General features: G+C 40.0%; 2 protein-coding genes across 3 annotated transcripts in view; both read left to right on the top strand.

Moving 5' to 3' along the window:
• The first annotated feature begins 893 nt into the window (after window positions 1-893).
• Window positions 894-8896, top strand: ubiad1 (UbiA prenyltransferase domain containing 1). The gene is made up of 3 exons (NM_001199726.3): window positions 894-1097; window positions 4892-5438; window positions 7416-8896. The coding sequence occupies exons 2-3, from the start codon at window positions 4916-4918 to the stop codon at window positions 7901-7903; spliced, it is 1011 nt and encodes a 336-aa protein (NP_001186655.1). The 5' UTR covers window positions 894-1097; window positions 4892-4915; the 3' UTR covers window positions 7904-8896.
• A 2177-nt stretch (window positions 8897-11073) lies between these two features.
• The window catches only part of mib2 (MIB E3 ubiquitin protein ligase 2), a 57514-nt gene continuing 53594 nt past the window's right edge, over window positions 11074-14993 (top strand). Inside the window, exon 1 of one of the 2 annotated variants that reach the window (XM_073909599.1) lies at window positions 11074-11221. In XM_073909599.1, the coding sequence (XP_073765700.1) occupies window positions 11209-11221 (13 nt within the window). In that variant the 5' untranslated portion in view covers window positions 11074-11208. 2 annotated transcript variants of the gene reach the window in all.

The raw sequence follows: 14993 nt of genomic DNA, 5'->3' as shown, positions 1-14993 counted from the left end.
GAGTTTTCTTATCCTACGAGAAGACCCTGCTTCCTAATTATTCATGACAGTATGTGCTTTCCGTAGTAAGAATGATTCAAAGGGTCTATGCCAGTGCAGCCTTGATGATGCAAGCTGAGATTGCATCGCTCAGACATGCAATTTCCGACACACTGCACTCAATGCAGCTAGTGACGTCACTGTGACGGTAGGATTAGCCAACACAATCTCATAGCAATTCGTAACTTTTTCATTTAGTGGCTAATTCGTACAAATTCGTACGATCTAATTCGTACATTTTTGTACGATTTGCGTATCCCCCAATGACAGTTGGGTTTAGGGGTGGGGTTAGGTGCCACGCTTCCTTTTTAAAATCGTACATTTTCTCACGACTGAACTCGTATGAATTCGTACAAATTAGCCACTAAACTGCCAAAACGTAAAATACTTACATTTTCTCGTGAGATCAGGCTGGGTTAGCGGTGGGGTTAGGTGAGCACATTAAAAAGCATTGCATGCAGCTCAGATTGCATCTGCACTGATTATGCAGCCAGACCCTTCTCGCCCATGTAGTTTTGGGGCTCCCAGAGATATTATTAGGGGCCCATATGACCCCCCATTCAACAAGGTTATAGAGTAATACTCATATTATTTAATAAATTACACATTAATTGTGTGTTATTGACGTCTATCTCAAACATAAACCCCCACAGTAATGTAAAAACAGTAATTATTATTCATATTATCTATTAAATTACTAATTAAATTTTATTTTGTTAACACCTGCCCCCACCCCAACCCTCACAGAAATGTAAAAACAGTAATAATTGTTGTACAGTGTCAAAAATCGATGCTATCCAGTATCCACAGCTGTATCCCTTCTAGACTATCCAGAATACAGGTCTTGTTTCCACCCGGGCCGGATGTGCGGTTGCACACTGAAGTGCTGGACGAAAATGGCGCTGTGTGTCAGTGAATGTTGTTAAAGTCGTGAGTCTTTCTGCTGTCCGTGTCTTCTCTGCGATTAATAATGAAGATAAAGATGATGAAGATGATGAAGATGACGGTGTATCAGTGCTGCAGTGAGTGTGTGCTCGGCTGAAGCGCGTGTGGAGCAGGTATGATGATGATGATCCTCCATAATCTCGGATAATCTCTCTGACTAGCGCTAGCCTTTAGCAGACGCTCAGCACAATTAGCCTTGTTATTGATGACACACGATATAGGGAATATACTCATGATATAAGTCAGATATTGATGATATAGCGACAATATAGTGATCAACAGGTGGGCTCATACCTGAAGAACACCTCACACACACACCTGAGCTATAACCACTGTGTGAAGATCCTAATTCAGCATTATCATCATCATCATGATTTTATTATTATTATTTTAATCATAATCAATACATAAATGCTTCTCTTGCTGAGAGTTTTTGTCTTGTTTCTAGTCCAAATTTCCCAAAACTCTTAAATCCAGAAGCATTTTCTAGAGAAGCACTTAATATAGTGTTGTTTTCAGAAATAATGAGGCAAAATTAAGAGAGTTTCTCCTTAAAACAAGCTAAATAATTTGACAATGGGGTAGAAAATGTATGTGATTTCAAAATGAAATGTAGATTATTTTGCTTGTCTACATTTCAAAGTGAAAACAAGATTATTTTGCTCGCCCCATTGGCAGAAACTTGAGCTTGTTGTTTTTTACTTAAACCTAAACATGGTTATCAACAATATTAATAGCAGAATTCCTTAACATTGACTTGGTTATTGTACATGTTGTACATGTTTGCTGTATTGTGTTTTATTCTTGCTGGTTTTCATTATTATTATTATTATTATTATTATCATTATTATTATTTTTTTTCCCTTTTTTATAATGTAAAGCCTAACCAGGGACGAGGGCTGCAAATTAGCTTTATGCTATATGCCCTATGTACACAACATCGGTCATCTTTGTATAACAATGTCAAGTGTATTGTCCCTGTAAAATAAACAAGCAAATAAAAAAAATAATAATAATGTGTATAGCATAGTTAATAGCATGAAACAAAATGAAAAAATGACAAATTATCTATATGTACACACCAACAAACACACATGTACATATATATATATATATATATATATATATATATACGCTTACAGAAACCTGTAAATGAGTATAAAAGGGTGGAAAAACAGCAGCTATATACATAATGTCAGAGAAGTACATAGTGCCTAATAAGATAATTGTAAAACAGATCAAACAGAAAGAAAAGGTAGTTTGTTGTCACCTATATCTTAAGGCAGGGGTGTCCAAACTCAGTCCTGGAGGGTCGGTGTCCTGCATAGTCGAGCTCCAACTTCCTTAATATTATTTATTAAATTACACATTAATTGTGTTATTAACATTTACGCCTGCCCTAAACCCTCACAGTAATGTAAAAACAGTAATATTACAGAGTATTATTCATGTTATTTATTAAATTACACATTAATTGTGTGTTATTAACATTTACGCCTGCCCTGAACCCTCACAGTAATGTAAAAACAGTAATAATACAGAGTATTACTCATTATTTATTTAATTACACATTAATTGTGTGTTATTGACGTCTATCCCTACCCTAAACCCTCACAGTAATGTAAAACAGTAATAATACAAAGTATTACTCATATTATCTATTCAATTACTAATAAAATTGTATTTTATTATCGCCTGCCCTCACCCCTGTACAGGTCTTAACTCAAAAATTGTAGATTTTGAGACGAATTTCCCAGAAAACATGAAAAAGCTACCAATCATCACCCCAGCATTACATTTAGCACAAGCAGGTGAAGAAATAAGTTTCATTCTAAAATGTTTTATATGATTGAGCTTGTTTTAAGGAAAAACTTTTAAGTTTTGCCTTATTTCATCTGAATTTAAAAACAAAAGAATCTTTTTCACCTGCTCTAACAATCTTTTGATTTTTGGACTGGAAACGAGACGAAACAAAGTAAGAAAAGCCTTTTTTGCATTGTGATTGTTTAATTTCTGTACCAGAATACTGTCAAATAGTGCTATTCAGCTAGCTTGTGAAACTGTATTTGTCGCAATATTTATCAGAGAAAAATAAAACATGGCAGTATCAGATTGTTCCAGTATTGTGCAGCCCTAATGTGTACAATGTAATGGGTATGACAGTTTTTCACAACAAGGTACATTGCTGAGATCTCCATTTTCCTCAATGCTTATAAATCACAGCATGAGCTTTTTCCTTTTTAATAAAGTAAATCTGCGCACAGTGGGTTCAGGGATAGGGTTGAGGAAGAGGGACAGAATGTATAAATACAACGAGGAAATAAGTAAAGAACACGTCACCACTTTTCTCAGAAAACATTTTTCTAAAGGTGCTATGTGTTACCATAGCAACTGCAGAATTGCCACAACAGATCAATTAGTTTAGTTGTTGTGTTACCATAGCAACTGTAGAATCACAACAGATCAATTAGTTTAGTTGTGTTACCATAGCAACTGTAGAATTACAACAGATTAATTACTATAGTTGTTGTGTTACCATAGCAACTGTAGAATCACCACAACAGATCAATTACTATAGTTGTTGTTACCATAGCAACTGTAGAATCACCACAACAGATCAATTAGTTTAGTTGTTGTGTTACCATAGCAACTGTAGAATCACCACAACAGATCAATTACTATAGTTGTTGTTACCATAGCAACTGTAGAATCACCACAACAGATCAATTAGTTTAGTTGTTGTGTTACCATAGCAACTGTAGAATCACAAGAGATTAATTACTATAGTTGTTGTGTTACCATAGCAACTGTAGAATCACCACAACAGATCAATTACTATAGTTGTTGTGTTACCATAGCAACTGTAGAATCACCACAACAGATCAATTACTATAGTTGTTGTTACCATAGCAACTGTAGAATCACCACAACAGATCAATTAGTTTAGTTGCTGTTACCATAGCAACTGTAGAATCCCCACAACAGATTAATTACTATAGTTGTTGTGTTACCATAGCAACTGTAGAATCACCACAACAGATCAATTAGTTTAGTTGCTGTTACCATAGCAACTGTAAAATCACAACAGATCAATTACTATAGTTGTTGTTACCATAGCAACTGTAGAATCACCACAACAGATCAATTACTATAGTTGTTGTTACCATAGCAACTGTAGAATCACCACAACAGATCAATTACTATAGTTGTTGTTACCATAGCAACTGTAGAATCACCACAACAGATCAATTAGTTTAGTTGTTGTGTTACCATAGCAACTGTAGGATCACAAGAGATTAATTACTATAGTTGTTGTGTTACCATAGCAACTGTAGAATCACCACAACAGATCAATTACTATAGTTGTTGTGTTACCATAGCAACTGTAGAATCACCACAACAGATCAATCACTATAGTTGTTGTGTTACCATAGCAACTGTAGAATCACCACAACAGATCAATTACTATAGTTGTTGTTACCATAGCAACTGTAGAATCACCACAACAGATCAATTAGTTTAGTTGCTGTTACCATAGCAACTGTAGAATCCCCACAACAGATTAATTACTATAGTTGTTGTGTTACCATAGCAACTGTAGAATCACCACAACAGATCAATTAGTTTAGTTGCTGTTACCATAGCAACTGTAAAATCACAACAGATCAATTACTATAGTTGTTGTTACCATAGCAACTGTAGAATCACCACAACAGATCAATTACTATAGTTGTTGTTACCATAGCAACTGTAGAATCACCACAACAGATCAATTACTATAGTTGTTGTTACCATAGCAACTGTAGAATCACAGCAACAGATCAATTGCTATAATAATATTGACCTGAAAACTATGTAATGTCCCCACAGTTCACAAAAATAAGCCTGTGTGTGTTGTGATCGGCAGCTCTGGTCTCTGAAGCGCTCCTGGATGCAGGAGATGAAGCCGGCTGCGCTTTCGGGCTCCAATGGCCTGAATGGAGCTTCAGGATCGTCGGTGCGTGTCCCCTGCAGCCGTCTGTCCCGCGCGGGCCGCATGGCGCTGGATCTGCAGAGTAAGTGTGCTGCGTATGTTCTGGCTCTGCGGCCGTGGAGCTTCAGCGCGTCTCTCACGCCCGTGGCTCTGGGCAGCGCTCTGGCCTACAAGCTGGAGGGCTCGGTGGACCTGCTGCTGCTGCTGGTGTGCGCGGTGGCCGTGCTGCTGGTCCACGGAGCCGGAAACCTGGTCAACACCTACTACGACTTCTCCAAGGGAATCGACCATAAGAAGAGTGACGACCGCACGCTGGTGGACCAGATCCTGAAGCCGCAGGACGTGGTGATGTTTGGAGCGGTGCTGTACTCTGCAGGATGTCTGTGCGCCACGCTGCTCTACTTCCTGTCCAGCCTCAAACTGGAGCATCTGGCGCTCATTTATTTTGGAGGACTGTCCAGCTCGTTTCTCTACACCGGAGGTGAATATACCGATTGGCTTCCTTTAACTCCACTCGGGGCTCTTAAAGCGATTTTTATTGATTAACTGGAATGTGTAGGTCAGCATTTCCCAGCCCTGTTCTTTTCGGCACGCCAACAGTGCATATTCTGGAGGTCTCCCTTATCTGACCCAGGCTTTGGGGGATGTTCTGATGAGTTGATTCAGGTGTGTTTGATCAGGGAGTGGTTGAACATGTACTGTAGGTGTGGCTTCAGGAACAGGGTCGGCTGTGGTTTACATTGATTTATTTGAATGTTAATTAGGCGTGCGCTGATCAGAGCATTTGCATTGACTTAACATGTAAATCACTCGCGCTTGATGCGCGTGCCGCGTCTGGTGTAAACACAGCATAATAACTGTTTCGTGTGGACATGTGATGGTCAGAAGTAGGGTTGGGCCGATAGACGATGCCATCGCTGATGGCTGACAGACACCATGATGCTGAGCCGGCATTGCGATCCTCCGCCCCGCCCCCGTTACAAATTCACTCGCGAAAAACACACACTCAGGCCCCGTTTACACCAATAGGTCTTAGCTTTTAAATGGCATTAGAGAACGAAAACAATCCACATCCACTCTGGCGTTTCATCTAGCTTTTCTAAGCAGCCCTCCTTCCTTCCACACTACTGCTGGAAATGCACATCACGTGACCACACACACGCGCACTGTTTTGCGCTCGACAGCTGGTCCAGGCAGTCAGCGGGTCAGTAGACTGGTTTAATCTTTCGCCTTCACGCTTGTACTTAGTAGGCTTGGGCGGTATCCAAATTTTAATACCGTCAAACCTCCTCCATATTTTACACCGGTATTACCGTGCATAATAAAAAAAATGATGATGTAAGGCTCAGACCGCGTCACCAAACTGTTAGCTTGTGCCTAAACCATTCAGAAACTGAAGACCGGATATGCCACCTTAGGTTCACGGTCATACACACACACACACACACACACACACACACACGCACGCACAGAGAGAGAGAGAGAGAGAGAACCAAGCGACGCACAGCACCGCAGCACCGATCTAACAATATCGCTCCTGAGCGAGCGAGCACGCACCCGCTCCCTTTCAAATTAAACTAGAGGTACCGACCGCTCCCGCGCTTTATACGGAAATTCATCCTCTAGTTCATATTTCCACGTCTCCCTTCTCGTTCGGTCGAAACTGGAAATACTGCCAAACTGCAGGTCACTTGGTGCGTGACTCGCCACCTCACCTCTCCCTCCCTCTCTCTCTCCTCCACACTGTCCCGTGATGACAGTCACGCATACGTATTTGTGGGCATTAAATAAAGGATATTTAATATTTAACACTTGTCTCCTATTTAAGACACTGCTGGTGGTTTCCTGTTGGTTGTGCACCTTTTTTACCAACCAAGATTGTGGACGCCATTATAGCGGCACAGATCACTCTGCCTGTTCACGAGTCATCATGTGTGCAACCAAAATTTGGTTATGGGTTAAACAATGAGCATGTAGGTTAGGTAGTTAAAACGGCAGGCTACAAATAATTAAGTCATAATGAATAAATGATTTATTCATAATGAATTCACCGCCGCCTATGATGATGATGACCATGTCATCGTCCATCATAATGTTCCATGTTAGACATCGTATGATGCCATATTGGTCGACATCGCCCAACTCTAGTCAGACGCAGCTTTACTGAATATTATAGATGAAACTGATGTTAAAAATTGGTAAGAAGCAATGCAATTTAGAAACATTGCAAATGTCTGAGGAGGAATTCAACATGTCTGGAGAGCACACTATCCAAATTAAAGGTGAAAACCCCCTAAAAATATTAATAATAATAATAAATGAAAATATAAATATTTGCACAGGAAGACGAACTATTTTGAGCAGAAACGCCATTAAAATGTGTGTGTGTGTGTGTGTGTGTGTGTGTGTGTGTGTGTGTGTGTGTGTGTGTGTGTGTGTGTGATCTATCTCTGTGCAGGAATCGGGCTGAAGTATGTGGCTCTGGGAGACGTGGTGATCCTCATCACCTTCGGGCCACTAGCGGTGATGTTTGCTCATGCGGTTCAGGTGGGATACCTGTCGGTGCTGCCGCTAGTGTACGCCGTGCCGCTAGCGCTAAACACTGAAGCCATCCTGCACAGCAACAACACGCGGGACATGGACTCAGACAAGCAGGCGGGCATCGTGACCCTGGCCATCCTGCTGGGACCCACGCTCTCATACGTCATCTACAACCTGCTGCTGTTTGTGCCCTACCTGCTCTTCTGCATCCTCGCCACGCGCTACACCATTAGCATGGCGCTGCCGCTGTTAACGCTGCCCATGGCGTTTCCACTGGAGAGGCAGTTCCGGTGCCGGTGTTACGCCAAAATCCCGCAGAAAACAGCCAAGCTCAACCTGCTGATGGGACTGTTCTACGTGTTCGGGATTATCTTGGCTCCGCAGGGCAGCCTGCCGTTATTGTGAATTTCTTTTATTTGTTTTAAATGAGTTACTTTTGTATTTATAGCAGAGCTAATTTAAAGTGGAAAGACGTTCATTTGTTGTTGTGGATTTGTTTTGTTTTTTGGGGGGAGTGAGCAGCTACTGCACTGCAGAACGTTACGAGGGGAGAATTAAAAGCTTCTCCTACTCTGAGCTTTGGTCTTGATTTGAGCTTTTGTAGATATTTAGACTAACAACAAGACGCACAAATGTTTGTGTTGAGTTTAGAAAGATAAAACACTCCAAATGAAGAGAGTCTTTCAATAAAACAAGCCAAATAAATAATATAAATAGAAATAAATAATAATAGTAACTTTTAAAAAAGATTATTTTGCTTGTTTTCATGAGAAACTCTCTTCATTTTGACTCGATATTTCTTAAATCAACACAATATTCAGTGCTTGTCTAGAAAATGCTTCTTGATTTAAGAGTTTTGAGATGTTTGGACTAGAAACAAGACAAAAACAGAGTAAGAAAAACATTTCCTGCAGTGTAAAGTGCATAGGCTGTCCAGGACATCAGTGTTGTAAAAACAGAGCAGTCTGTGAATGAAGAAATGATATATATATATAGTTTACTAGTGGATGAATCAGCGTTTCAGATAACCTAAGGGCCGTTCTGAGTAGAGATGATTATTTTGTAATTGGATTTGATTGTATGATTTTGTTTTATAAAAACTATGAAATCCGTCAGAACTGAAGCACAAGCTCTTGGTGTGGTCAACGGTTGCTGTTCTATTTGAGTAGCTTTGGCATTAAATTAAGTCATTGTTTAGTTCTAGTGCCATTGACTTTGTATGACGTTTTCAATTGACTTTTGTTTATATTTTTTTGCCAAATGAACGACCCTCCAGACTGCTCAATCCACAAGAAATCTTTAGTCAAATAAAATCGATGCTCCTCAGCTGGATCTTAAATGATAGACAGAATGCGGTACAGGACTCTTTTTCCCAAAATAAATCATTTACCAATGTAAGTGTTTTTCTTGTTCTTCTGCAACTTTTCCAGCCCTGGTGCTGGTTTTATTAGTGATGATCTCTCCCTCATTAGCATAGCACAATAGTCTTGTTTGTTTGAGTGTGTATTCATGAGCTTTGTGCATTTTATAAATCTACAAAATATAAAAGAAAATAACAATACATAAACCTGTAACAGAACACAGAGGGACAAATGCACATGAAAGCAAAATATAATTGAGCTGATCATTAATGCATTCATTAAAGTAATTATGGTGGCTTGAGAAAGCAAACATCCTACTATACTACACAACATTCTTCCGTATTCTTAGACTATTTTAAGAACACATCTACTCCTAGACCGTTCATACTACAACCCCCAAACTAACTCCAGACCTCCAAACTATACTGAATTAAGCTGCTATATCTTTTCCAACTGATCCGACTGACGGTTTTCCCAAAACTGAGCCAGAACATTCAGAAAAGTCCCATTGACTTAACATTGGACCAAATTTTGTAACTTCATAACTTTAGCCAGACTTACAGACTTAAGGTTGGGCTCATTTAACTCAGACTACCAATTCCAATCACTGATGACCTTTCAACTAGCCACACCCTAGCGACCATAGACTTCCATTGTAAAAAAAAACTGCCATTGACTTTACATTGGACATACTAATCCAGGGGTCACCAATCTCGGTCCTGGAGGGCCGGTGTCCCTGCAGGGTTTAGCTCCAACTTGCCTCAACACACCTGCCTGGATGTTTCAAGTATACCAAGTAAGACCTTGATTAGCTTGTTCAGGTGTGTTTGATTAGGGTTGGAGTTAAAATCTGCAGGACACCGGCCCTCCAGGAACAAGTTTGGTGACCCCTGTACTAATCCATACTTGAAACTTACTAGCAACATGCTCATACAACATAGTTTATACTTGAAACATGCTAGAAACATGCTAATTCATACAAAAGCTTAACATAATTTATGTTAGCAACTGCCTAGCAACTACTCAGAACACCTTAGCAATCAGAACACAATCACTTTTGTTGTCATTTTGACATCAAGATCGTCACTCGGCTGTTGAAATTATCAGGGTAAACAAAATCAGAAAGTATGATGAACTGAACTGAAAAGAAAGAAAGAAATTAAGCCATTTTATTAATCATAATATGTAAAGTCTTTAATGTGAATTAGATCTGCAGAGATGATAAGTGTAACATATGGAACGACAACAAGATGGCGAACGAGGACCGTAGTGATAGAGCGCAGATCTGCCCATGCGCATGCGCACTGCTCCGCTTCGCGTCAGTAATTCACCTTATGTCGTGTATTGATGTGTCACGCTGGTTCTACATAACCTACATCTAAATAGCAGTCGTTAAAACAAGGCCCATTAATTCAAAGATTCTCGGTAGCTGTAGTGATTCTACAGCTGTCCACTACGGAAAAGGATGCGCTCATGAATGTCAATCATATCAATCGTCGTTGCTTGGTAACCATTACGGAGCGTCACATCATTCATATTCAGAAGATCCCTTCACACCACGGTTACTCTATCAGAGATCAGCGATTGTGACGCTTTTAACGGTCATCAGCATCATAAGTCCTGGAAAGTGTTTAATATTTTGATTTTAAGTAAACTTATGTATTTTTGAAGCTCTGTGTTATATAATCTTTGCCAAAAAAAAAAAAAAAACGAGGTGTTTCTATACATCTATAAGCGAAGCATATCGAGCAAATATTAATGCAATGTTTGTGTTCGTGTGTGTGTGTGTGTTGAACTCTGCCGTTCACTGCATGCGCTTTAAATTTAGCCAAACGTGACGACTTCCGGTGCCGAGAAACACGGAAATAAAAAGACGGTCCATCCTTCGCCATAGTAGGGTTTTTAAACTGCGGGATGGGTTTGGTTTGTTGCAAGAAGGCTATAATATTTAATATTATTGATTATAAAATTACCCATTAATAGTATTTTATTAACCTCTACCCCTAACCCGAACCCAATCATCACAGAAATTAATCCCAGTGCTATTCATAATAATTAAATGACCAATTAAACAGCATTTAATAAACACTTACCCTACCTGAGCCCTAAACAAACCCTCACGCTAACATTAAAAATAGTATTATTGCAGTACAGTGTCACTAAAACTGATGTGGGAAGCGGCTGCGGTGACGTCAGCGCGTGGGCGTGTCCTCCGAGAACCCGCCGCCACTGCTGCTGCTAGCCGAACTAGCGCTTCTTCTCGGATGAGAGTCTCCAAACGCCGCGGTACCGATGCGATAATTCTGGTTTTCGTGTGGATTTACCGGTGAAGTTCTGGCGGAAGCATTAATGTTGTCGACAGGTAAGCGCCATCTGATGCGCGCACCCACCACGCTCGTGCTCGCGCTCCGGCCGAGGCGCGCTCACATCACGGCGGACAGATGGCTGTCGCACTGTTTACTTCTTTTGTCTGATTATTCATCTGCATTTGCATGCTATATGGATTTATTGAGCATTTATCTATTCATCTTGCCCCCCACAGTCATCCTGTGAACTATCACAGCTAGCAGTAAATCACTGTTCTGTAGGAGCAGTCAGTCGTGCGTGCCTGCTAATAATAATACAACACACACACACACACACACACACACACACACACACACATACACACACAAGATATATAGGTATATTTACATTTATTCAGGTTTATGCATTTGGACTGCATGGTGGTTCCATTTGAAGTGCAGTGGTGGTATAATGATGGTGATAGCATGGTATTTCCATGTGCATATATTTGATTTCATCTACAATTTCGTTCAAGTGCCACCCTTGTGTATGCCTCAGAACATGCTTTTAGTGCTTTGTGTGTTGAAATGTTGACCTGAGTCATGTAGGTTGTTGGTTGTTTTTAATTTAGCTGTAGTCGGGCCCTGTCAAATCTGCTCTCCCTGCCCACAATTACATGTGATCCTTTTCCACTTTAAATGTTATTTCTTTTAGTTAAGTGTTTTTTTTTTTTTTTGGTTGAATTTTTTCCTGCACATTATTTGACATACATGCACACATGCTGAAAACATCACCAGCGCCATGCATGCACGCTTCACCCACAAAATACTATACTAATAGTACATACATCCTATAGTAATACTGACTATTATAAAATAATATATTAACTATTGTAGTGTTTTTGAACCTTAGTAAAATACTTTCTTTTATTTAAATCTGTTGTGGAGATTCTACAGTTGCTATGGTAACAACAATTATACTAATTAATCTGCTGTAGTGATTCTACAGTTTCTATGGTAACAACTAATATAGTAATTGATCTGTTGTGGCGATTCTACAGTTGCTATGGTAACACAACAACTATGTTAATTAATCTGCTGTAGGGATTCTACAGTTGCTATGGTAACAAGAAAACTACAGTAATTGATCTGTTGTTGTGATTCTACAGTTGCTATGGCAACAACAACTATAGTAATTAATCTGTTGTTGTGATTCTACAGTTGCTATGGTAACACAACAAAACTAATTGATCTGTTGTGGTGATTCTACGGTTGCTATGGTAACACAAGAACTACACTAATCAGTTGTGGCGATTCTACAGTTGCTATGGTAACACGACAACTATAGTAATTGATCAGTTGTGGTGATTCTACAGTTGCTATGGCAACAACAGCTATAGTAATTGATCTATTGTGGTGATTCTACAGTTGCTATGGTAACACAAAAACTAAACTAATTGATCTGTTGTGGTGACTATAGTTGCTATGGTAACACAACAACTACACTAATCAGTTGTGGCGATTCTACAGTTGCTATGGTAACATGACAACTACACTAATCAGTTGTGGTGATTCTACAGTTGCTATGGTAACACAACAACTAAACTAATTGATCTGTTGTGGTGATTCTACAGTTGCAATGGTAACATGACAACTACACGAAACAGTGGTGGCGATTCTACAGTTGCTATGGTAACAACAACTATAGTAATTGATCAGCTGTGGTGACTACAGTTGCTTTGGTAATACAACAACTACACTAATCAGTTGTGGCGATTCTACAGTTGCTCGACAACTACAGTAATTCATCAGCTGTGGTGATTCTACAGTTGCTATGGTAACACGACAACTACAGTAATTGATCTGTTGTGGTGATTCTACAGTTGCTATGGAATAGCAGTCCCTATGCTATGCTTATGCTTAGCCACGCCCCCTCCAACCATTAGTTTGCTGTGAGTGAAAGATGAGAGGCGGAGCTCAAACATAAACCCCACCCCCATAATGCATCACCATCATACTGGAATAAAAGTCGGCAGCAGCTTCTGGATCCTGCAAAGTTGAATAGTGATGGAAAACAGTGGGTAATTGTGTTCTGCAGTTCTGAAGTGCTCCTGCTCACCCATGGAAGAATACGATCGTGAAATGTTGATGCAAAACTGCCAAGAGTATATTAGTCTTACTTTTAGATCTGGACAGGACTGGACTCTGGAGTGACGATGAATGGCTCAGAGATGATATGAAAGCTGAATATTTTTGCAGCTCTCATGACTGATATGATGAGATGTGTCAGAAAGCCGGTGTATGACTGTTAGTCAGCACTTCCTGATCCTGGAGAAAAGTGTGTGTGTGTGTGTGTGTAGACAGTGTGTGAACGCTTCTGATCTTCTTCCGTGTTTGCATATATTCAAAACATCCCACACACAAGATGCTGACGTTGAGTTTATGTTTACTGAAAGTGTCTGACATGTGTTGGGGATTTCAGCGTTGGCTCGTTATATTATTTCAGCCATTGCACAGATCGCTTGTTTAACGGGATCATTCAATCAATCCTTTTCTTTAGCTTAGTATTTTATTCTAAAGAGGTCGCCACAGTGGAATGAACCGCCAACTATTCCAGCATTTGTTTAATGTAGTGGATGCCCTTCCAGCATCAACACAGTACTGGGAAACACCCATACACACTCAATCACACTCATTCACACACGGCCAGTGTAGTTGATCAGTTCCCCTATAGTGCATGTGCATGTGAAACCGGAGCACCCGGAGGAAACCCACGCCAACACGGGGAGAACATGCAAACTCCACACAGAAACACACACTGACCCAGCCGCTTTTATTTTGTTATTTTTCATCCTCTTGAAGAAATAAAGTCTCCGGGGTGTTTTTCTGAGTGATCTTACAAAATCTGCTGACAAATTTCAAAACATCCCGGCATAAATAATCAACTGCAAAATCGGGAACAAACGCAAACTTGTTGAGCGCTGATGTGCTCCATCACATGCACACGCCGTGATTAAGAGGTCTCATGATGCAATCTCATGTTTTTGAAGACGTTTGTGCATTTACCACAATTTCTGTGTATCGGAGAGCAGATTTCTCCAACACATGAATAATCATAACAGTGTTAATAACTCATCTCTAATAACTCATTTATTTTCTGGTTGTCATGATGACAGTAAATAATATTAGACTAGATATTCTTCAACACACTAGTGTTCAGCTTACAGTGACATTTAATTAGGTTAACTAGGCAGGTTAGGGTAATTAGGCAAGTCATTGTATAATGATGGTTGGTTCTGTAGACCAGGGTTTCCCAAACTTTTCCCCCCACAATGACAATACCAGTGATGGGCGACCCCCAATATCCTCTGAGGTGGTTATAAACACAGAAACTTTGCATGCAATTGCGCACACACAATAGACCTGAATCTATTCTTAGTTTATTTTGTTATGTTTGTCAGTGCTGTAAATGTGCCAGAAAGTTTAACCTGGTGTTATAAAATCAATCTGCTGCATCTGACGCTATTGCTGTGTCTTTAATATAATGATTACCCTAACGGGTCGCAATCCAGTAACTATAAGCTACTATAGTAACTATACAGTAACCAGGATGTTTTCCAGCTGTGGCGGCATGTCTTTTTTACACAGATCTACCTGTGGTGCTTACTCAATGACAAATATCGTGAGCGCAGTATTAGAAGTGGAGACTGCATTAATGTAATAGCCTACAAACATGCGAATCTCTGAGCTTGCGTGCCGATTTTGTCTGCTCGTGCACAAAACTTCTTGCACGCCCCCTCAAATGTACGCTGCACGAGCGCAGATCTTCTTGTGCGCTCTCAAATGAAC

This window comes from Danio rerio, chromosome 8 (genome assembly GCF_049306965.1).
Source record: "Danio rerio strain Tuebingen ecotype United States chromosome 8, GRCz12tu, whole genome shotgun sequence".
Lineage (NCBI taxonomy): Eukaryota > Metazoa > Chordata > Actinopteri > Cypriniformes > Danionidae > Danio > Danio rerio.
The sequence above is the reverse complement of the archived record's forward strand: the minus strand, read 5'-3'. Positions and strand labels throughout refer to the sequence as shown.

What these genes read in the sequence shown, in the direction of transcription:
- ubiad1 (NM_001199726.3), top strand. Translation starts at nt 4,916, where the DNA reads ATGCAGGAGATGAAGCCGGCTGCGCTTTCGGGCTCCAATGGCCTGAAT. An exon ending in CTCGTTTCTCTACACCGGAG is followed by an intron (nt 5,439 to 7,415) that starts GTGAATATACCG and finishes ATCTCTGTGCAG; the next exon opens with GAATCGGGCTGAAGTATGTG.